The sequence below is a fragment of the Pseudopodoces humilis genome, chromosome 11 (genome assembly GCF_049639895.1).
Source record: "Pseudopodoces humilis isolate 2021_Gansu_Grassland_sample_001 chromosome 11, ASM4963989v1, whole genome shotgun sequence".
Classification (NCBI taxonomy): domain Eukaryota; kingdom Metazoa; phylum Chordata; class Aves; order Passeriformes; family Paridae; genus Pseudopodoces; species Pseudopodoces humilis.
Window position 1 is genome coordinate 1995029 of NC_142210.1, and position 24148 is coordinate 2019176.

At 48.5% G+C, this 24148-nt stretch overlaps 1 protein-coding gene across 1 annotated transcript in view; it reads right to left on the reverse strand.

Moving 5' to 3' along the window:
* GPC1 (glypican 1) overlaps positions 1-18246 on the reverse strand; it is a 198868-nt gene extending 180622 nt beyond the window's left edge. The window contains exon 1 of the mRNA XM_005529607.3: positions 18007-18246. Within this exon, the coding sequence (XP_005529664.1) occupies positions 18007-18163 (157 nt within the window). The 5' untranslated portion in view covers positions 18164-18246. The remainder of the gene's footprint in view (positions 1-18006) is intronic.
* Between the last annotated feature and the right edge of the window lie 5902 nt (positions 18247-24148).

Sequence of the window (24148 nt, forward strand, 5' to 3'; positions counted from 1 at the left end):
AGCCCAAGAATTCCTCAGCTCTCCTGCTCCCACCTGACTCCCACAGGACCAAGGCTCCCCTGCAGATGGCCTGTCCTGACCTGACAGGTTTCCTGGGTGGATTACAGGAAACTGGAAGTTGGAGCAGGTGGAAGCCCCAGGAGAGCCCCGGGGTGCCCAGGGGTGCCACTGGTGTGCACAAGGAGGGGCTGCCAGCACACACCTGCCTCCAGGGTGGCAGGGATTGTTTGCAAGAAACAACAGCAGCACCATTATTGCACAAGACAAGTGAGAAAACATCACTAAGTTTGTACTGAGTCTTCTGCCTCATGGGGTGGCAGAGATGGGCTGTTCAGAGAATCCTAAAGTTGCTCTCTCATGGAGAACAACAAAAAGCTTGGGGAGTTCTTCTTTCCAGTTCTTTTTCTAACATGTACTGGGACCCCAGTGATGCTTTTGCTCTGCTTGACTTCTCCTTACTTGGCTTTTGGAGCACCTCACACACCTGGGGACACGTGGAGGTGTTCCATCAGACCTCAGTGCATTAGGTTGCATGAGCTATTAGAGCATCAAAGTCCTGACTCAGCTGTCCTTTCCAACTCCATATCCACGTGTCACGCCAGTATTCCTTCCTGCTGAAGAAGGAATGAACTCAGGTAACTCAATTATCAATCAAAGGATCAATTTAATTATTATCAAAGGATCAATTCAGTTAGTGTAGGAAACAGAAGATCAGGACAGGCAAGACTGCACAGACAGTGAGTTTCTTGGTTTATTAAACTCACCAGGATATCCCACTGCTCTGCCTTTTTCCATAACAATTTTTTGAGCCTCCACAAACATGTTTCTTTACCAAGCAGCATCCTTTCTTCCCGCCTCAAAACTAAAGTCTGCCCTAGACACACACCTGAAAATAAGAGATAGGCCCTGAGTATCTGTCACTCGAGAGGTTAGCTTAGATTGTTTTTAATAGTTTGTGGTACTCATAACTGGTTTTAAACTGACAGGGGAAAGCGATAAAAGAGTAAGATCTGTGTTTCTGAGCTCACATCAAAGAGGAGCTTTAAAGAACCAGTAAAAAGGCTGTCAAAAAAAAGGGAAGGCTTTACCTAGCAGCCTAATAAAACAAGCTTAAAAAAAAATAAAAAAAACCTGAGAAATACTGTCCCAAAACAAATGAACCAGAGAGGGAAAATGCTAGTTGAAAAGTAAATATTTAACGGGGCCCCGTACCTGCTAAGAGAAAGACAAAAAAGCCTGAAAAAACCCTAACCACAAGAGAGGTGGTTTTTGCTGCAGAAAGAAAGGATGGCCATAGGATTTGGAAGTACTTACAGTTCTTTTCTGCACTACTGACTACGTTAGAGTCATCAGCCTGAGCTCTCCATTACACTGCACAGAGCCTTCAGATTATTCACTCCCTGACACGAATTTCTCTTACAAGGCTTCTTTAAACTTCCCTTTGTACCCCCAGCTTTTTAGCTGCCATCACGAGCCTTCAAAGTTTAGCGCTGGGAGACAAAGCAGCGGCCTCCTGATGCAAAGATTAATGGCACTCCACAAAGAAGTGCAGACACATGAATTATCCACAGGTCTTTCATTCTCCCAGAGCCTGCTGCCCAGAGCAGTGTGAGACAGGTACACACACACACACCCATCCATCCCCCAGGGGTGAAGGACAGCAGCCAGAAGCTCTGTCCTTGTGGGTGCCTCCCTCTGGATCCACAGCTCTCTCAGCTTCTTCTGCTCCGTGCTGAGCAATCCCAGAGCAGATGGTGCTCGGGGCTTATACCTGGAGCAGTGCTTAGCAATCTCAGAAATGCATTCTGATGTGCTCTTCCCCTAAATTGCCTTTGCCATTTCCTAAACAAGAACTCAGCCTCGTGGATAGGAAGCTCCTCGGTCGCTTGGCTCAAAGGGAGCCCATCATCCGATTCCGGTAAGCGCTACTCAGCTGGATGCAAAATGAGGTTTTGGCAGCACCCACTGCTGTTACCAGCCAGGATCTTCCAGGTCACTCCAAGCAGCTCAATTTCCCTTCTCAAGCTGCACCACTACAGCTATCTGATATTGCCCTTTTAAGAAAAGAAGATGCAATCACTTCCCCAAATCTTGAATTGTCTTCTGAATGCAACTCCTCCTTAGTATTAGGCTTATTAATAAAAGCCCTTTTACGGATTCATCCAAGTGAAGAACAGCTGTGCAAGTTCAAGGGCTTTGCTAGTTTAAAAGAGAGAAAAGTGCTGTTTTATACAGCGGGAGATGAACTTACAGAGCTTGCTGCCATGGGACCTTGTGGGGCAGACCTTATCCAGCAGGTTTAAAAAGAGATTAGGTAATATTCATGGACAAAAGGGCTGTGAAGGTCTGGGCAGAGATGTACCCCTGATATGCCCTCTGGAGAAGCTGTGGGTGTTAGGGAGTACAAAGTGACAGACTTCAGAAAGGTGGCACAACCACGTCGCTCTACTGGGAACGGCGAGAAGAATGACACAGACTCTCTTGTGTGCTGAACAGGAGAGCAAAGTTTGTTATTCTTGATCTTCTTTTACAGACATGTTGGAGAAACTCTCAGCCAGAACCAGCTGTCCTGTGGAGGCCAACCAGACCCCACACACGGCACCTGAAGGGCTCGAAGCTCTGGAGCCCTGCTTCTGCACCATCACCAGGCAAAGTGCACAGCCCAAAGCACAGGTGGAGGACACTGCAGAGGAAACCTAACTCAGAGCTGTCATCACCTTGCTCAAGTGTTTCTGGCACATACCAAAACCTAAAGCCTTGCCTCCCTCAATGGGTCAGCCCAGCAGTGAGCCCAGGGAATTCAGGGGTATGGGCCACACCTCCACATTCAATGGGGGAGGGAAACAAACCACCCAGTACATGTTGATTTTTATGCCAACTTGATGTGTTGCACGTGGGAATACTGCAGAAACCAACCTGGGTAATTACAGCCATCTGCACCCATTTGTACGTGCACTCATAGAAACTGCACATTAGCTGGGCATGCCACTGCACAAACACATTGACCAGCTAATTAATTAAAAGAACAGACCTTCTCTGCTTAGGAGGAGCCCATCACCCACTAATCATAAGGATGTATTTTCTCCATCTCTTAGACCACTTACTCCCTCCCCAGGGTCACCAGGGAAGATGCAGCTGGCCTGCAGTCTCCACAAGGCTGTGCTGGGGTGGTGAGCATTCTGTTTAAGTGACTTCCTTTGTGTGGCCAGGCTCCAAGACCATGGCTGCTTCTGGAAACGTCACCGTGGCACTCCCACAGTGCTTCTGGATTACCTCAGGTGACCTCTGGATTAGACACCAAGCATCCCTGCACCCCTCCCTGTGCTCATTTGCCAAGCACAGGGGGGCTCAGCACATGCCCCTAACATGGCAGCGCTCTGGCAGCCCAAGTGCACATCCCATACAACCCCTCCTGCCCTCCTGCACATCCCATACAACCCCTCCTGCCAAGCTGGGCCCTCTTCTGGCTCCTGTCTCTACAGCAAACTCCCAAAGCAACAGCAGATTATAAATACACAGGGGACGGCTGTGCCCCAGTGCTTCCATGACATATGGTTCTATCTTCAGACAGAAACTCTGGATTTAAATTTAGGGATGGAGCAGGAGGTTAGGTTTCAAAGTTCCAAGATTAATCCCCTTGGAGGAAGCAATGAGGCCAGATTTTTGTCCCTGTGGTACAGCCTTGAAGCAGATGGGAGCAGGGAGTCGGTTCTGTCGAGCAAACCGCGCTCTGCTGGAGCCCTGAAAGGCTGTGCCCAACCTCTCAGCTCTTTGGAGGGCTGCTGGAGCTCCAGCCCCCTGGACCAGCTGCTGCTACACCAGCCCTGACAGGGAGGTCACTACTCCTGCTGAACACCCAGACTTTGGGGAGAAAAATATGGCTCCAGCTGCTGCCTTGTAATAACTTCTTCTGTTACAGCAAAGGGCAGCAGAATCTGCTTCAGGGTGTATCAATGCCTCCATCAGCTCCCCATCCCTTTCAAAACAAGTGTTTGTGTGAAGCTTTGGCCCCATTTTTCATTTGTGATGAAAAAAGGAACAAGTAAGTTTGAAATCATTGTGAAATATTTGTGAAACAAGCCAAACCCCTCCTTCCTGCACACATGAAATGCAGAGCTGGAGAAGTTACTACAATCCAATAAAGCATAAAATGCTTTCATCATTTGACAATATAAATGCTTATCCTAGTTATAGAAGAGTTCAAGACAACTGCAGAGTAGATTTTAACTTTGGTTTTCCTAAAGCTAGAGAGTATTTTTCTACCTTTATACATTTTTTAAAATGAAGAAAAAAATTTTAAAAAAAATTAATTTCTATTGCTCCCAGACGTGTGAGACTGGTTGCAGCTGATGGTGCTCGGTCAAGTGGGACCTGTGGAAGCCTTCTGCTATCTCCTGCCCAACCCTCTCATTCTACAGCTCCAGAGATGTCCTGAGCTCTGCAAAAACAGCAAAATACCAGGGTGTAGCTCCTGCCTGCAGCTCCTCTGAACTGCTGCAAAGGATCCAGGACCAAGGCCTGAAGCAAGGGACCACAACACACTTGGATCAGTTCTAGATGATTCTGCTGCAGGACCACATCACCATCACTGTACATGGTCAACACTCCACAGGCACTTCCCCACACTCTTCTCCAAGCACAGACTTTTTACTGCTCTGCAAAGCACCAGACTGTGTGGGCTGGATCCATGACTTGGATCCTCGATTTCCTTCTCAACTAAGGAAAAATGCCTTCAAAGAAACTGCATTTAAACGTGGTCTGAGCAATGCTGTCCTGCCCCTCTGCTCTGCAGGAGGCTCAGTGCCAGGGCAAGCCTTTTGGGAGAGCCTGCACCCTTGGGTGCTGTCACCCTGCCTGCCCCAGGCAGCAGGAGCTGCTCCCCAGGCAGAATTATCCTCTCCCTGTGCCATCTGACCATCTCAGCCCTGCTGAACCCAAAAGTCACCCAAACAAAACCTGTTGTCCCAGGTCCCTCAGTCATCTGAGGAGCAGCAAACATGCTGAGTTAAGTGCAAGGTAAGCAGTATTTTTATTTGGTTAATTGGAATTGCTCATCAAATGAAAACAAAGGAGTGATTTACTGCAGAACTGGTACAGGTAGTTGTTGCATAAGTACATTCCTGCATATTTGGCTACATTAGGAATATTTTTTAATTAACAGTTTCTCCTTGGCTAAAGCAAACCATAGAAAATAAAGAAAGAAGTTTCACACAAAGATACTGCCCAATCCCTCAACTGCCAGCTACTTTTTTTTCTGCAGGGAGGATTTTAAATTAAAAGCAGATTGCCTTCATTAGCGTTACCAGAAGCCATGCAATTGCCAAAGCTGACAGAAACACAACTGTGATTTGCAGATTTGGCAAGTACCATTTTCTCTTTCTGCAAATGTGGGTAATGTCATTTGTATTAAAGGGCTTTTGTGGGGGACACTGCAAAAACAACTCCTTCCCCAGGAGAGGAAAAGCATCTCCAGAGCAGCAGTTTAGTAATCTGGGGCTCTCAAGTTCTCTCTCCTTGTAAACTTTGCAAGAAGGTTCATTGCATTAGGTTTGTGCTGAAAATGGCCAGACAGGATGAACATTACAAACTCTTCTCCTGATGACTGAACAGAATACAGTAGCAAGCCCAAAATAAACATTTCAACAGTGATCTTTGACATATAGCCATACTCAAGCTTTCCATGACATGTTGCCATGTCATGGAAATGCCATGCCAAACCCTCAGAAGCCTTTCAAGCATGGATCTCACCAAAACCCCTATTTTCTTTACTTCATTTTAGCTGAAAAGGCTGATGATAGGAAAGTTACATTTCTAGGGAGGGCAGCTGTGTTTGCAGCTTCACGTTCTGTGCCAGAGACCCAGCCTTAGTGACGAGGGGAAAGTCTGGGTAGTATTTTTACTCTGATTGCTGCATGAATGGCTGTGAATAGCTGCAGAGCAGAGAGGGGGTGAGTGAAGGGACTCCACATACCCTGCTCTCCTCGCTGGTGTATCAGTCTCCCCCAGATTCTGCTGTCCAGCCTCAGGGGGAAAACTGAAGGTACACAACAGAGGTGTTAAACCCAGCTGGGTGTGCTGCAGTTTGTGCTGGATGTGACACAGAGCTGGCAGCTTTGGGGATGAACTGAGCCATGATGTGCCAGCAAAGCCCTGGGGTGCCCCTGAACCCCAGGTGCTCCTGGGGATGGGAACAGACCCCTCAGCACCAGCACTGTCTCCTGAGTGCTGCTGGCACAGCCACGGCCAACACCTGCTCACACAGGGGCTCACACAGCCTGCCACGAGAGGGTGATCCCAACTACAGGATGGAGAGACACGAGAGATGGGGAATATCCTAAAAAAACCCCCAGATGCTCAGTGGCATGGCACCAGAGACCACAGCACCCCCGAGTGAATGAAGGAGTTATTCCCCCAGCTGTAGCCAAAATGGGAAGGTCTGAACACACTGCTAAACTCTGCAGGAAGTAGTCCAACACAGTATTACCACAGTCACAAATGTAAAGTCTGTCTGCAGTAATTAGGATTGTACTACATATGATTTATTAGGCACTCATAATCAAGACTGAAATAGCTGCCTACATTGCAGTTACCAGTTTCTGAACTGTCTAAAACTAAAGCAACAAATGTCATGCAGTGCCAGATACAGAACCAAGTGAAATAATGTGAACTTCCATGGAGCCTGCAAAGGTAACCACAGTGTGCCTGCTGGTAACCTTCAATCCAGCCTGGAGTCAAACACTCAGTGACTCTGCAATTTTGGTTTGTATCTTCAAAAGAACCAGAGAAGCCAGTTCTGTCTCTGTAGTCCAACTCTGTTTCACCACACAGCGAACAGAGTTCATTATCCATTGAACTACAGACTAAGTAATGAGTTAACAATAATTAAACTGAAGGAGGCACAGATTAAAGGAATTTATTATTCCCTGATCTGCCAAGCAAATTGTTTAGATACCTGCAATCAATGAGTAATGATGAAACAGAATAAAACCCCAACAAACCAAGGAGCCAACAACAGGCTCATAAAAATCTGTTCAGCAAGGCCCATGTATTTTCGTTAGGCTGAGCAGCACAGCATTTTAATCAAGAAAACCCCCTGTCTTTATGCACCCTGAGATCAGAGGCAGAATGTGGCCCAAAATTATGCTGTTACTGTTTCTTATTCATGTATCACAGGACTGATGAAGATTCATGGTCCCATTGTGCTAAGTACTGTATAGTGAAATTCAGAGAACTAGTGAGAATCAGTACTCCAAGACTTTATAATTCAAAGACAAATTACAAAAAACAAGGTACTGTAATTTAAAGGCAGTAATGAACAGATGGGGATTGAAGATACAGACAGATTAAGCAACTTGCCCAAGGTCATGTCAGACACGTGTGCTAGAGCAGAAAATTTAACTGATCTCTGGAGTACCAGCACAGGTTTTTTATTCATGTAGGAGAATGCTGTTGCTCCTCTTTGATTTCACTAGATGTCATATTTCATAAGCTAATAAACAAGTTCAAAAATTGCTAACATTACATGGCAACAACTGGAAGGATTTTCTTTCATCCCTCCCTCCTCAGAAGACCATCATTAAGAAAAGTCCTCTTTTGCCAGCCTACACCTACACCTGATCTGGCACAACCACAGCATTTGCACAGACTCACAGAATAATTGAAGCCTACAGGTCCTCTGCAGCCATCTAGTCCAAACCCTCACTCCAAGCAGGACAAACTAGAGCAGATGCTCCAGGGCCTGGTCCACTCAAGCCCTGAGTATCTTTAAGGATGGAGATGGAATCACACCACCTCTCTGGACTCCTGAGCCTGTGTTCAATCACTCGGGTTGGAAAAGTCTTTCCACGAATGAAATGAGAATTTCCCCAGTTCCAGCTCATGCCCACCACCTCCTGTCCTGCTGCCACGCACAAAGTCCAGCCCTGTCACCTCTGTTCCCACACACTGAGTAGCTGCATGCAGCAGTGGGATCTCCTCTGGCCCTCTTTCTTCTGGGCTTCACTTGCTGAACAAGCCTGGTGCTCAGAGCTGCCCCTGGGGCACACTCCAGCCCCACCAGCAGCTTGGTGGCTGTGCCAGAGCAGCCCCACTGCAGCTGTGCCTTTCCTGGACAGCTACCCTGAAATGGGGCATCGTGCTCCAGAGGCTCCTGAAGCCATCAAACACAAGACTGTAAGGCACCTCACACCATTTTTTAAATAAAGGATGCAAATACCTAATTTTCTTCTACCAGTTATTGTATTTTTATGCATTCTCCACTACTCTGCAGCCTCCAGTTTACAGAACAACACAGGAACATTGTTTTTGCGCACCACTTGTGGACATTTGCTGTTCCAGGCGTCTCACATGTGCAGGCACACACCAAGCTCCCATAAAGAACCCAAGCCTTTTTCTGTAGATGACAAAAAAGGATAGTCAGGTCATCCTGAGTGATGTAAAGTGCTCAAAATACATCAGTGACAGCAGGATAACACAAGACACCACGCTGCTGGACACACATACATCAGCAGATACATTTAGGAATTTCAGTCCTAAAACCTGTCACACAGTGTTTTGCTAACAGTGAAAAATGTTTAATTTACGACTGTGACAGGAGATCTCTTCAGTGCAACACAAACAGTAGCAGCAGTGTTACCAATTAAACCAAAACTCAAGCTCCCAGACAGCTGATCCAGGATAGTGGGAGAAGTGATACTGCATTTCAATGCAGTGGCTTTCTCTTCTGGTTTACAAGTAAAATGTGCCCCCTGTCAAAAGGTGTTTGCTCTCTGTTTATTTTAAGAATAAAATCACAGCTGAAGCTTTGCTTATTTATATTTGCTGGCATCTGTGAAGATTTACCAATAAAAATTTCATTTTAATTAGTTCTGCAGAAGTCCTGTCAACATTTGGTTTAGGTTTCCCCTGAATGTACGGCCCTAAGGAGCAGCATGATCAGTCCATCTGACCATCCTGCTATGAAAGGCTTGGCACAGAGACATTTGGGGCTTTGGTGACCCCACGACTGAACAGTGCAGGACACGTGGATATGACAAAACAAGTTGTCCCCCGTGCTGCTGTACAGATGGGACAAACCAGCTTTGTGTCAGAGGCAAGCTCTGGATGCCAATGGCACTTTAACACCAACTGTGAAAGCAGAGCAAGGGAGTCCAGCTTTGTGATGAGCCATTCCTCCATCTCTGGGTCCATTTAAAGCCACACCAAGCAAAGGTCCGTGCACATCAAGCACAGGGACCACGCTGTGCCCCAGAGAGGACTCTGCCTGCACGAGAGGTGTGTTTGTGGGCACAGGGCACACGGCCAGGTAACACTCACCCCTCACACTCGGCCACCACACACCTGCACAAGTTTGTGTCTGGGGCACAGAACAGACCTGCCACACTCCAGAGAATTGTTTAGGTTGGAAAGGAGCTCTCAGATCATCGAGCCCTGCCAAGCCCACCACTTGCCCAAGGCAATGTGGAACGTTCCTCTGACCTGGCCAGGCTCTCCCCAGCGTCTCCTCCACGCCAATCCCCCAGCACACAAGCACTGGGGCACTGCCAGAACCTCTGCCATGGGGCAGGATGGGGCACAGGCCGGGGGAGCCTGCACTGAGCCCAAGGGATTTCTCCCCGTGGGTTCCCACTGCCCTGCAGCCCTTCCCCAAACCCACAGCAGATGAGAACCTCAGCTTCGCTCCGGCCTTGGGAGCCTCTCTAATAAAAATACCAACCTCCTCCTCCTCCCTCATCATGGCAGCCACCCTGAGACCTCCCACAAATGCAAGGGGGGAGAGAGAGAGGGGCTGATCTGCAGGGGTTGTTTGGTATTCTGTCACAAAGCCAAACAGATGTTTGTAAAAATCCAAACTGGTTCTACAACTGTTTTAAACTGGCGCAGCTGTGCACGGCGAGCAACTGCACGGGGGACAAGACCACTGCTCTCACATCTAGGGACCAGAGTTTAATAAACCAAACTTCCCCTGAGTTACTCAAGCTCTCTCATTCCAATTTAGCGTTTATGGCGGAGGAAACTGCTGAAACAAAAAAAAAAAAGCGAGGTGGCTTTTCCAGCTCCACGGTGAAAATCTGCATCCAGATGGGGACTAGGACGAGCCCTCCCTCGTGCCAGAGCCAGACTGTAATTACAGCACCCTGTTTGCACCACCAGGATTATCTGGGGAGGAACAGACCAGACTCTGGGACAGCAGCCCTCACACAGAAATCTGTTGTGCTTGGCACTCACTTCAGGATCAATTATACAACCAAATCCCTGCAAGCTTCAATGTAACAACACTGAGAGCAGAAGAGACTGACGTAGCCTCTTTATATCTGTATTTTTAAAAATGTAAAATTAATGCTAATTTCTGACAGTGCTTTTATTACGTTTTTATTTATGAATGAAAATTACAACTGTGAATTTCTGAAACACTCATCTTTTAGAAACATCCCATCCAACTGAATTATACAGGATAGTTTTACAATCCTATAAAATACTAATTCTTTGCAAGCCAAAACTATTTGTCATAGAGTATTTGCATTTCAGTAATATAAAAGACTGTCTACATAAGTACTACCATGTTGCTCCCCAAAACCATAGCAAAACTTCTGTTGTTGTTTTCTTCTCTTTTTTATACTTCAGAAGAATGCATGGCAATTGAAAAAACTGGTTTTACTCATGTTGCTAGCACAGGAGTCTGTAACAGCTGGGTAATTCTGTATTTCTGATTCATGCTGCACTATACAGAAAGGCACATAAAATCAAATTAGTTTTATAATTTCTATACAGGCAACACAGTTGTGATGAGTGGGGTTTTTTTTTAAACTCAGAAGCAAGAGCATTGTGAAAAACTGTCACAGCGCTCTGCTTATTTGAAATTTAAGAAAGAAAAGTTTTCCATATCTGAGGAATTCCAAGTAAAACAGGAACACATTACCAGGCAGAAGTGACTGACCAAGCTCACAGCTCTGTCACGTTCAGACAAGCATTTTAAGTGTCTGCAGTCTAAAGCTTCTTTATTTTTTGCAGAACAATCTGGCAACAGAGGTAACCTGATTCCCTGGGAATCAAATGTTACTTAAAGACAGGTTTCACCTGTCAGGGATAAAATATATTCTGAGCAACAAACTGTCAGGGTATACAGACATCAGGGGAGAGGGCGGTCTGTCCTTCACGACGAAGAGAATGGAGGAAATTTTCTGCTTTCATTGAGTTTTGAATTTTATCTGGTTTTTTTTTTAACTTTGAGGGAAAATACTCTAATGCAATGGTGGCTTTAGCAGGGTTGTGCAAACAAACCACAAAACACGGTGGAATAACCTTCAAGCAACTGCTATGAGGTTCCTGCAGGCTTTAGGATCTGCCTTCCCTGGGTCTCTCCCCATCATGATGGGGCCCGTAGAGCCATCAGTAAGACACACAGCAAAACAGAAGCATCACTTTTTCCCAGGTAAATTTAAAGATGAAGAGATTGCTGTGGATTTGCTCTAGGCCACCAACCACGCAGGTGCCGTGTCTGCCCCACAAACTGCCCACTCCACCTCTCCTTCCTCTCCCAGCTGGGCCTGGGAGTCAGTATTTGGAGGAAAATTGAAAAAGAAGCCCAACTCTAGCCTAACATACAGAGGTAGAAAGGAGTGATTTAGGATTTTCACAAAGACTCAATCTGTGCAGCAGGTTCAGAAGGGGCAGATGAAAGCTGAGGACAGCACTTGATGGTGCTTTCCTGCCACCCAAGGAGAAGCAGCACATCCAGCCCCTCTCTGAATTAACACTCAACTAAGCAGAAGCTCCTGCAGAGGAAAAGCCAAGGAGGCGACTCTGGGTTTGCTCCATGCCCTCTGCAGGGCAGGACATTGCAGGGACAAGGGAGACCTCCTGCCTGTAGCCAGGGCAGGCAGAGCCCAGCCCTGCTGCTGTGGATGTCCTCCCATCAGGAGACACCCCACCCTGCAGGACAGGACAGGACACCCGGCTGGAGGCAACTCTGCTGCAGGAGCTTTTGTTACGGCTTCCCCGAGCAAGAGCAGCATGAGCACTCACCACCTTGGGAGCTGCTTGGGGGAGAGCAGCACTCCTGTCTGGAGACAACACCTGCCCTGTCACAGAAGTTAGGCAGAGCCTGCTGTTTTGCCAGTATCCCCTCCCTGGGGCTACCTGCCTGCTGCATGTACACAGAAGCATCCCATGGGGCAAAGAAAGAAACCCAATATACAGAAACATGTAGCACTCAGCAGGGACCTGGGCAGCAAACAGAAATTAAAGCTGTTTCCCCAAAGGATCCCTGTGGATTTCCACAGAATTGAGATGTCTATTTCCCTGGTCTTCCCCTGGAATTCTCAGTTGAATGCTGGAAGCAAATGCAAGATTTCTCCTTGTGCCAGTGACAGCTGTCAGTCACTCCCCCAGCTACCGTGCTCCTCACTGCACAGCCCCACAAGACAAGCAGGAGGAACACACAAGCTGTGGAGAGCAGAACTGCAGCACTGGCCCCAGCCACACAGTGCTGAGACTACTGCCCACAGCAGGGTCAGGATATTGCTCACACCAACAGCTCTCTGAGGCTGGAGACATCCTTTTATCTTCCCCTGCCATACTGTGCCTAATGCAATTTGATGCTGCAATAAAAATAGATGGTGCTCAGCTCCCCTCCCCAGCTCAGTGGGCACTGGTGGGTCGGGCACAGAGCCTGTGCTCAGCTGCTGCTCATGGGCAGGTGCTGCAGGGCCTCTGTTTCTCTCTTTTCAGTTATCACTGCTGTGGCCTACAGAGGAAAAAGCTCTGGCTTTAAATACACGTTTTTGATAGCGAAGTTACCGACTCCCACCCTGCCTTTGGCTAAGTCAAAGCACACTTAATTACTGAAATCACCCAGAGGAATATTTCTATCTGGTCCCTTCCATGTGAGACGATTGTACTGAAAGCAATAGAACATAAAACCAACTGTTTTACAATCGCTGCCAAAAACCACACATCTCCTATGAAGCCCATCCGGAGAAGCCAGACATTGACTGACACGAGTTCTGAAACGAAACGGGGCACTTGCAGGGCAGGAACAGGAAAAGGAGAGATGAGCTGAGCTCTGCAGTTTCACACAGTGGTGATGGTGGGCGTCTCCAGTTATACATCCATGCAAATTTTCTGGAAAAAGAAATAGCAGGCTTTTGCTTCACCAACAAAAGGAGCTGTTGAAATCGGGTGTTTTTTCAGACACAGCTGATAAGGATAATTACGTGGTGGAGAGCTTAGTCATCCATCTCACGGCGACAGAAGAGCAGATTCTCTTAAAAATAACGGCAGCACCTCCGAGCTCTCGGGACGGCAGCAGGAGATCCCCGGGCCGGGAATGCCGCTAGAGGGCAGCGCTTTATCCATGGATCCATCCCGGAGCGGGAGCGCTCGGGGCGCGCACAGCGCTCCCCGCTCCTGCCAGCGCCACCCAACACCTGCCGGGCCGGGAGAGAGCCCGAACCGCCTGGTCAGAAAGAGAACTCTGAAGGCAGCAGCCTACAAAGGCCATTCTGATGCGCCCCGAAGGGATTGAGAGTCCTCTGTGGAGCTGATCTCGAGAAATCCCTCTGCCCTGAGGAAACACAACCCGCATGGAATGAGCGCCTCGAAGAGCGCTGGATCGACAGAGTTCCCTTTTTAGTCATGGGTACAGATCTTTCCTTGGGAATGGAGGAGCCCCAGGTTTTATGTTTCAAACCACAGATGTGGGCTTGTCCCACTTTGGAAGTGCCAGCAGCGGAAATACCCTCCAAGAAAGGGTTCCATTACCCCCTGATCAAACCCCAGCTGCTTGCCAGACCTGTTCTCCACTTAGATAACACTTCTCTGAAGGGTTCAAACACATACACTTGACAATGTTTTCATCATAAAACCTAATTATACAGCCTAAAAGGACTAAAAGGTTAAAAATAGTGTTCTTATTCCTTTCAGCTGGGGAGCCAGGGAAGGATCTGCGTGAGATGTGTGACTGGATGGGCAGCCTGGCACAATCCAGCTGGCTTTTTCTGTACCCCCCTCTTCTTCGGCTGCCCTGCACCCACTGCCCACGTCAGTGACCAAGCTAACAGCGAGCTGTGTCTAGGTAGGATTAGTCTCAGGAATAAACAAACCAAAGCAGAAGTCCACAGCAAACAGAGAACAAGGACCAAGCACAGTCACGTCAAATCACAATCCTCAGGTCTTTTCCGGTCCGTGAGGGAACTGCCTCTGCTCCAGACACTGGGGAGCAGTCTCCCATCCCACATCAGCAACCCCGAGACACTCCTGTAAGTCAGAGGAAGCTGGATATCCCCCCCAGGGCAATATTTTGTGGTGTAGGCTCACTCTCTCCTATCACAAGCCTCACTGTGAGCCTAAGACAGCCAGTCCCTGACACAGGCACGAAGAAGCACCCCTAGAACAGGGCATGTTTCCCCTTCAGTCACCAGAGCAGGGGACCCACAGTGGGGTGATGATGTCTGGGCAGCAAGAACGTGAGACAGCAGAAACAGCTGCTACCTCCAGAAGACTCAAGAGGAAACAGAAAAATTGGAAGTACTCAAACTATTTTCCCATATTTTGTAGCAGTCAGAAAAAGGGGGTGGGGGTCATCCAAAAGGAGAGTGGGAACACTCTCCAACACGCAGGAAAGCTGTGATCAAGTTAGTAGTACATCTCATGGGAGCAAGTGGTGTAACTTTCCCAAACTCAAGGAGTAGGTGGCTTTTTCCTCAGCATTAGAAACTTTCTTGTAGGCAGATCTTCAGCCGAGACTCTGGGTGCACGGCTGTCTGTCAGGATTGCTAACACGAGCAGACACGGCTTTCATGGGTGGGAATTTTGCCACTGACTTCAAAGTACTGAGATATAACACCTTGTGTATTCCCTAAACACACTTAATAACAGCACCTGACACATTTAAAGTGCTTAGGCATGTTGAAGGCATTGTACAACATTAGCAAAAAACCAGGAAACCCTGTCTAGGTGGTTCATGAGAAATCTGGTAAGCCAAGAGTCTATCCCTGCATCAGATGCTTATCTATTAGCCAGCTAATAACTGTGTGACTGCTTCTCCAACTGATCCGTGCAGCCACAAGCAGGGACTACCTACTGGTGAGCTGTGGAGACACGAGGTTATTCATAATCCTCTTAAATCATAACTAAGAATACAGATTAGAAGGTGTAAAGCGTGCAGTAAGTGTTCTAAACCCAACACAAACACAGCCAATCTCAGTCTGAGTCAGAGCCCGCATGCTGGGAGCTCGCTGAACTCCTTCTGCAGGGCAGCTCTGGGCTGCAGGCTGCGTGTGGTTTGGCTCCCAGGGCTGGGCTGCTGTGGCACCAACACACACCAAGCAGTGCCTGCAGCCAGGTTAAGGCAGAGAGGGGCACGGTCAGCCCAAGACTTTGGGGACAGGACCGTAAGAAATTAATGTTCTCCTTTGCTTCAGGGCACGCAATGGAGAGAAGGAACAGCAAGGTCTCACTGGAGAGGGACAGAGGGAAGGGCTTTTGTCTCCAGACAGCCCAGAAATAAAACAGAAACATGGTTCGTGGGGTAGCTCTTAAAACATGGAGAAGGCCTCCATCAGGAAACCTCAGCACAGGTCCAACTGGAGACAACGCTGAACCCACTCTGTCAACGTCTCTTAACTTAGCCAAAAGTTTCCCAATCACAGAATCACCAAAGTTGGAAGAACCTTTCAGTATCACCTCATCCAGTAATCAACCCAGCACCACCGTAACAACCCCTCACCCACATCTCCTCGAGACTCCGCCACCTCATCCGAACGCACGGCTGCTCGTTCAGCAAACATCTTTTTCTAATATCTAATCTGAACTTGCTCTGGCACAACCCAAGAGCATTTCCTGAGCCATGGCAGAAGACACCTGTCCCTCCTCAGCTGTGTGCCCGTGGGTGCATTCACAGGGGTCAGTGGTGTAACCTGCCAAGGTCCCTGCAGGTGACAACCCTCATGGTCAGCAAGCTGAACTACTTCCACCAGCCTGAAGCAGCCAGAAAATGAGGAATTACACACTGCAAGAACCTGTACTTAGTGAGGACACTGTAAGGAGGGTCTTGAGACTCCTCTTCTTGCAGACAGCAAAACTGGCACCAACCTTTGCACTAACCTGCACAGCTGCTGAAAAGCATAGAGGATACACAACACTGTGCTTGATCAGGGCATTTCTAAGGTTCTAGGTACGCTCACTGATGTTTCAACTGCACTGGGCAAGTAATACAGCGACACAAAAATGCGCTCCTTAACACTCATTAGCCAGGAGGTAATTACCAATGCAAATCATCAAGTCTGGTAGCTGTTTTAAACACCGGGCTAATGGTAGCAGCAGCAGATTTACATGTGGGACCTTCTTCCTTCAGGCACTTCTTTGTATTACTTTCTGTGCAGTATTCCTCAAGTTTTCATGGCATTTATCTACAGAGTTTCCCTGTCTGCAGTAACAGCCAGAGATGCCCGGTTTGATACCACAGTTTTAACTCGTGTGGCTTGAGACCGCCAGCGTGCATGCTCGTACCAACACACAGCAGGAAACAGAACTCCTGGATCCTGGGAATCTGTGTCCTGACACTTCTGAAACCTGAACAATTTGCAGGTACAAGATGTTTTACTGGCTGCTAACCTGCGATATGTGATACTTTTACCCGCGGCCGCTGCGAGCCTCGGTGACTGCCCCGTAGTACTATCCCTGTGTACAACGCTGCAGCCACCTTCACCAGTGTTTGTAAACATTCAGCCTTCCAAGAACTTCCCACTTGAAACACCACACATAATCTATTCACATCTGCAATAATTAGATGCAAATGTACAAAGAGCTGCTTTCTTGCTCAACTGAAGTACTATTCTATTAATAGTGATGTTCAAATGATTCTGAAACTCCCCACTGTTTAACTTTGAGGACGGCTCGTTTTACTTTGGGAATTTACTCTCAGTTGCAATTTGACAAAGAAGGCATTAATTTATTCACACTTATGATGCACACATATGGTTCAGCCTTCTCCATTCACAGGTCAGACAACAAACTGGTGTCTCTGAAAAATTACCTGATGAAATATTCAACATAAGGCATTGTGTAGATGTGCACTACAAAGTACAGTTTTACTGGGATGTCCCTGTAGGTTGGCTCTGGCACGTACGCCTGCATGTTTTATGCTTTGTCTCAAGGAGGAAGCTCCCACAAGTGAGGAGAAGGCTCTTGGATATGGGTCACAAGTTGGTGTACCAAAACTTTGACGAGAATTTAAAAAAAACCCTACAATGCATCAGCATATTTTCCCCAAGCCTTCAGAGAAAAAAAAAAAACCAAAAAACAAAACCGAACCCAAACCCAACACTAACCAGACACTGAATATACTTTGCTATTTCAGTTGTTTCTACAAAGAGAAGGAAATCAACCAAGGTTTATCCAAAGCCAGAATGAAAAGGACACACTCTAATGTGGGTTGCACAGGTTTCCTCTGCACTTCACGTTTGATACGGTCGTTTTACTCCTGCTTCATTTTTAGTAAGTGGAAAATACCATTAACACGTTTGCTTCCCATTCAGAAGATTTAAATAAACCAATTCCTCTCTCAACCTTGTGGCATTTTCCAGCTCTCACACCGAAACCCGCTACACTCGGATTATTCTGATTTCTGAATCGAGACCCCGAAACCCTTTTCAGTTGCGCTCAGAACAGAGGAGAGGAGACAATGAGAAAAAAGAAAGAAAGAGCCACCACCGAACACTCGGTGCGACCACCCCCCGCTCACAGTTCCGTTCGCATGGCCACTGCCGGGGAGAGCCCCTTTCCAGCCCGGGCAGCGCTGCCGGCGGTGCTGAGAGAGGCGAGGGGTGCCCGCTTCCCGGGGACACCTCTCAGCTCCGACTTCTCGCCGCCCACGAGCCGAGACAAACTCCAGCGCGGTGCGGCGAGCGCTCCCCGCCCCGCGGCTCCCGGGCCGTGCCCGGCCATCCCCCGGCGGGCGGCGGCCCCGGGGCTGCCCCGGCCGGGCACCGCGCCCTCGGGACTCACCGGAGATCTCGGCCTGGGGCACGCCGCTGAGGCTGAAGCCCTTGGCTCCATACAGCTGCCGGACCTCGGCGCAGCTCCTCGCCTTGCTGCCGCTGTCACCGCGAGCCGGGGCGGAGGCGACACACAGCAGCCAAAATCCCCACGGGAAGACACGCATCCTTCTCCGCTGGCCCCGCCACCTGCCGTGCGAAGGGCAAAGCCAAGGTCCCGCGGCGCGGGGGCGGCCGGGGGGGCGCGGGCTGCGGCCCCTCCGCGGGCAGCCCCGGCGGGACGGGCGGGCGAGGGCGGCGGGCGGCGAGCCCCGGCTGCCCGCGGCGTGCGGGGAAGGCTCCGCCGAGTTCGGCCCCGGACTCGAGGCGGGGAGGGGCAGAGATCCAAGTTCGGCCGCGCCGCTTCAAAACCCCGGAGCGTGACCGCGCTGAGAGCTTTTGTTCTTAGCGCGGCTGCATCCCCGGGCAGGCCCGCCGCGGTGCTGCCGGCTGGGGCGCCGCCGGGCCGGGCGGAGCGCGGCGGGGCGGGGCGCGGGGCGGGCTGCGGGGCTGCTCCCGGGCCGGGCTGGGCTGGGCTGTGCCGGCACCGCTCCACCTGCGCGCCGTGCGGCGGCGGGGCGGCTCCGGGCGGGCAGGGCTTCCCCCGCCGGACGTGGCATCACTCGGCCCGCGCCAATCCCGCGCCGGGCGCAGCCCCCGCCCCGCCCCGCGGCGCCCGGAGCCGCCGGAGCATCCCCGAGCATCCCCCGGAGCATCCCCGAGCATCCCCCGGAGCATCTCCGAGCATCCCCCCGGAGCATCCCGGAGCATCCCCCGGAGCAGCCCCCGGGCGGGCAGGGCCCCGCACGCCGTCCTTGACAAGGACGCGGGTTCGGCCCGCAGCGAACCCTTCTTTGTCTGCGGCCCCGGCGCTTAACCCGAGGAGCCGGAGCTCCTCCAGCGTGGTGGGAAAACAAACCCAGAAGACTTCAATCATTCCAAGGATAGACCGGCGAGGAGCAAGCGGTTCAGCTTCAGAGAGCCGGAGAGTCCCAGCAAGGTCCTGGGGAGGCTGAAAGTGCTCCTGTAAGAGCAGATGTGGAAAGAGAAGCAATTTTCTACGACAGAGTCTCAGTTTTGGAGTTTACTTCATACAACAGCCTGCCAGCTCCTGAAACCGGTGCTCTGCAGCACTTGCAGCCGCGTTTTGAGCTGCTTCCCGCAGAACCGAGGCAGATGTGATCACCTGTGTGTCAAGGCAATGCCCGTGGGCCCGCAGGCTTTTGGCCAGCATGTAACATGTTTGGCGACAGACAAAACCCAGCGATCGCTCCTGAGCCTTTGGAGAGCAGCTGTTCTCTGTGGAAAAAAAGGGGAGGGAATCTCCCCATGCCTCAGCTGGAACACTTGTGTGGGCTTAAACCTTACAAGACAGCAGAAACCCCACACACAAACACCATCACTGGTCACCCCTCCCCTCAAAAGGTAGCAAAATTTATCAGAGATTGTAGCTTTTGGACTAGTCGGTCACCCAGATGTGCAAAACTACGTGGGAAACTGGTGGTGTTCATCTCATTGCTTCAGAACTGCTTGTTCTCCTGAGGGATGGGAGGAGTGACTGCAAAGTAGGAGCCACGGGGAGTGGAAGCATGGCAGTAGCAAAAAGTTGTTGCTTTCCTATGAAATCACCTATTGATTTCCTCTTAAATCTTCCTAATTAGATTCATCTATGAGATACAGCAAAGCAGATTAAGAGGACAGGGAAAATCCCTGCAAAGACAGGGAGAATTTTGTAATCGTGACTGAGGTGTCATTACTGCCAAAAGTTAATAGCTTTGAGTCAGATACACCCCATACGGTCCAAATCTTCATTCTTTCACAGCTGACATTGTGCCTTTTGGCCTCTTGTGTCATCTCTCAGTGATGCACAGTTTAGAAACTCGACACTTACAGAGTCCCAAAAGCTTGGTACACCTCAGCTTGGAGCTTGCTTTGGGAGCTTTCTGGAATGTGAAAATACTGTTGCTCCTGGAAATATCTGGGGGAAATTCTGCCATGGATGAAGTCTGTCTTAACCTGTTTTTAAATGAAAACTCTTTTGTAAATGCAAAAGTCCTGCACACTTTAGAGGTTGCTGAGTAGGTTATGTGGCACGAGGTTATTTCAGTCTGTACTCCTGGGGATTTATTTTAATTTTATAGCCACAGCCCTATCTCCAGGGTTTGAACACATCACTTGCAGACCTATGTCATAGGTCTCATCTAACTAATCTGACTACAATAATGGTAGAAAACAAGCAGCAGGGGGATCTGTACATGCATTGCCATGGATCTTGTTCCTCCTCTTGGAAAATCAAAGAGTGAAAATCAAATACTTGCAGACACACAGGTAACAACAGTCTCACTTGAGTCTGTTGAGGGGAATGAACTCCAGGAATGCAAATTCCAAAGAGACAAAGTACTTGATAGAGAAGAAAGGCAGAGTCATAAACCTTTTATCTGGCCTGGCTGGACAGAATGACTTGGGGTGGGTGACACAGGGGGCCAAAATTGTACAGAATTTCCTCTTTTCCTTCTCAGATCCCGGGACTGGATACTTGTTGCCATTGTATATGGAGTGTTTGCTTTCAGCTCTGTCTGCAGTGACTTTGGGAAAGCTCTCTGCGCTACGGCTGTGCCCCAAGGTTGCAGCACAAAGCTCTGTGCACTCATACAGCTGCTGAAGCTCACTGAAACACCAGCTGCTGGCAGAGAAAGAGCTGGGACTGCAACCCTTGGGTTCTGGCCTTGGAACCACCCCCTGAGCTACAGATAATTTCACAGGCCAGAGTATTTCCCTTCTTCACATACACTTCACGTTCCCCAGCTGGGTGACAGAGCCTGCGGCAGGGACTGAAGTCCTGTCATTGCTGATAAAATCCTGGGAGCCTGCATGCTGCTGTTCCCTGGTGAGGCACCAGGCTGGCAGCCCCAGCACAGCTCCCTCTGCCAGCTCCCAGGCTCTTCTCAGAAGCTACAGCTGAACCACAAGCTCTGCTGCAAACCTCCTTCATTAAGTGACCATCAGGAGGTCGTTTATCTCCTAAACAGGACTAAGGGTGTTCCTTATCCAACCTCCTGCCTTTGAGACGCTCACATACTCTCATAATCAGAAGCTTATAAGTAAGACAAATTTAAAATGAACCCAAGCTGATACCAGCTCTTCAGCAGAGAAGATATCTGCAAGTCTGTGCAGGATCCAGTCCTGAGCAAACAAATAGTGAGGCATGTCTCTTTTTGCTGTTAAGTTGGAATACACATGCAGGATTTGACCTAGGCACATTTTAAGTAAATTGAAATAAACATCTTCAAAGTGTCATGATGAAAATGTATTTTTGGCATCCATAATAAATTGGATTGTATATATCTGAGGACCAGATCCAGTTTCTGAACATCCTCAGCTAAAAGAATGGAACTTGGCAAAAAGTAAACAAAAGCTTGTCCAAAAACAGGCAGAAAGGGCTAGAACTGGGGAAAATACTAAAAGGCAGAGTAAAACACAAAGATGAGTAGACAAAGTGCAGAGGAGGCAAAAAGCACACAGCCAGCCAGCAAGATAGCCAGAGGAAGACAGAAAATCCATCCTGCTCTGGAGATCACCTCTTGACAGTCCTGACAAAAAGCACTGCCCACTAAAAAGCTGATCCAAGCATTATGAAGCAAGAAGGATGAAGAAGAGCCGAATCATCTGGCACAAGTGGGGAAAAATACCCTTTAAAAACAAGAAGTGGACAGAGAGGCTTTCTACAACCTCAATTTTCACAGAGATGGCTTTGTTTCTTGAGCACTTTCCAAAACTTTTGCAGTGCAGTGGACATGCCTCTCTTTTTCACCTTGATGCAAGTCAAGAATTGTACAGGCAGCAATGCAATTACGCCCACCAGACTTCCAGCTGGTTCCAAAATGGACCTAATGCTGAGTTACAACAACCTGGAGTCTGACAGCAAAACCAAAACAGGAAAAAAACAGATAACCATATCAAATTGCATTGTATCTTTGATGCCATGTAAAAGAATAGTGTGTTCTCCCTTGAATTGAGTGGTGTTTCTACTATTTTCCCTATGCTTGAAGTGCAAAATTCACACAGAGTGAGGGGTGGGGAAAGAAAAGAGATGGGCAAAACCTGACTGACGCTCCTACCAACCTCATGTAATGAAAACTTTTGCCCCTTTCCCCTTAGCCAGTTTTATGATACTTTTGATTCTCTGGCAGCATCAGCAAATCTGGCACCTTTAGATTAAAAATCTTCATCAAAGCTGGAGTATCTCAGTACCTCTTCTGCCCAATTCCTTTAATCTCTGCAGTAGATGTTTCCTACAGGATTCATGAAAGCCCCTGCCCCCCCAGCACTGGCTGGCGTTCAGCAGGACCTGGACATGTGTTTTGCTGAATCAAATCTAATTAAGTTATTCAGAGGATTTACTAGATTACACCTTGCTGTCTACAGCTACTTACTTCTTGACTGGCTCTCCCTCCACTGGAAATCCGGCATCTTCTCCTCCCCTCTGCTCCCATTCCCCCAGGAAGCTTTTCTGACGTGCACAAACAGCACGTGTCTGGTTGTTTTGATCACCAAAAATATCAGATCAATCCCTTGGAATTGCAGGGACATCTATGTCCAACTGACAAATCCAGCTTGATCTCAGTTGACTTTGTAAGACACCATTTGCCTTCCCAAAGTACTAAGACCTTTTGGGATTTGCGTGCTCAGATTAATTAATCAGGGATAGGGTTCAGTAGATGTACAGAGCTGGGGACCCTTCCCAGGTATTGAGGGAGCCAGACTGAGGCCCCAAGGACAATCACAATTGAGGAACAGAGGAAGAGGACAAGTGCAGCGGTGTCTTGGCTGTGCCAAGCTGCTTTTTGACCCTTCAGTGGAACAGACCAATTCCCTTTAAATGGAATTTTCTTTTCCCCAGTGTGGCTAGTACTGGGAGTATTAGGAACAGCTAAGTAATTTCAGACAGAGAATCTGGCTAATGCAGGTAATTGCCACTCTGTGCTGTATTTTGAATTGAACCACACAATTTTACAGCAGCAGCTTAAAGGAATGTGTTGCTTAATGACCTCTTGCCAATAACTCCACCCTGCTAGACTGTGCTTGTATTATATATGAGTCAGAGATTTCCCAGTAGAAAGAAGTCTTAATGGCAAAAAAATAAATAAATGCCATAAACTTATTAGAGAAACTGTTGCTAATTGGGTCTGCCCCGGGAAGTACTTTTCATCCTTTCTGGATACTTTCAGTAAAGCTTTTCCCACTCTCCAAAACATATGCAGCAATGAGCAAAGAATTGACATGGTACTTGAATCTGATTTATGTTTGATAAGCAGAGCTTGCCTTGATAGTATGAAATAGCTCCAAATGGCCCCCAAAACTAGATGAGAAATGAGAAATGTGTCCTTTCAGCATGCCCCTATGGTGACATAAAGAAGATTCCTCCCACTTCCTGCAAAAGTTGCAGAGATGACTTCCTCCTATAATTCAAGAGGTTATATCCTGAATCTAACTGGTCTTGAGAGATTTTTCAGGTAAAAATCGCCCCTCATTCCCATTTGTCTGTGGCACTGCCCTAAGGAAAACACAAGCAGGAACACACTCTGTTTCTAGGAGTGCCAGCTCAACAGTGTGTTCCTGAGCACTGGTCCAAGGCAAATGGGTGTGGGACAAGCATCCCAGACTTCTTGGAGAAGAAAAAGTTACAGCCACGAAGAAAAAAAATGTGTGGAGTCACAACAGGGACATCTGGCATCCCTAATGGAACTTCTCAGCTGGCACTTTATCCTCAGCTGTTGCTACATTAAACACTACAGACTAAAGCACTTAGATGAATTAATACAATTACCTTGCGTACCTCAAGTGTTTATTTTTCCCCCCTCACATTCAGTTAGCTACAACATAACCTGTTTTTCTAGGGAAACCGACTGTGAGGAAACACTGACAGGGCTGTACTTAAAAGCACCCAACACCTCCAGCTGGGAGCAGAGGCTCCAGGCTATGTCTGTGCCACAGGAAACGCCCAGCTGGTGTCAGCCAGAGGAGCAGGTAAGCCTGGCTTATCACCAGGGAGTTGGCAGGACAGCTCTCAGCAAATGTTGGGCAGCTTTCCATACACAGGGGAGAAAATCTGA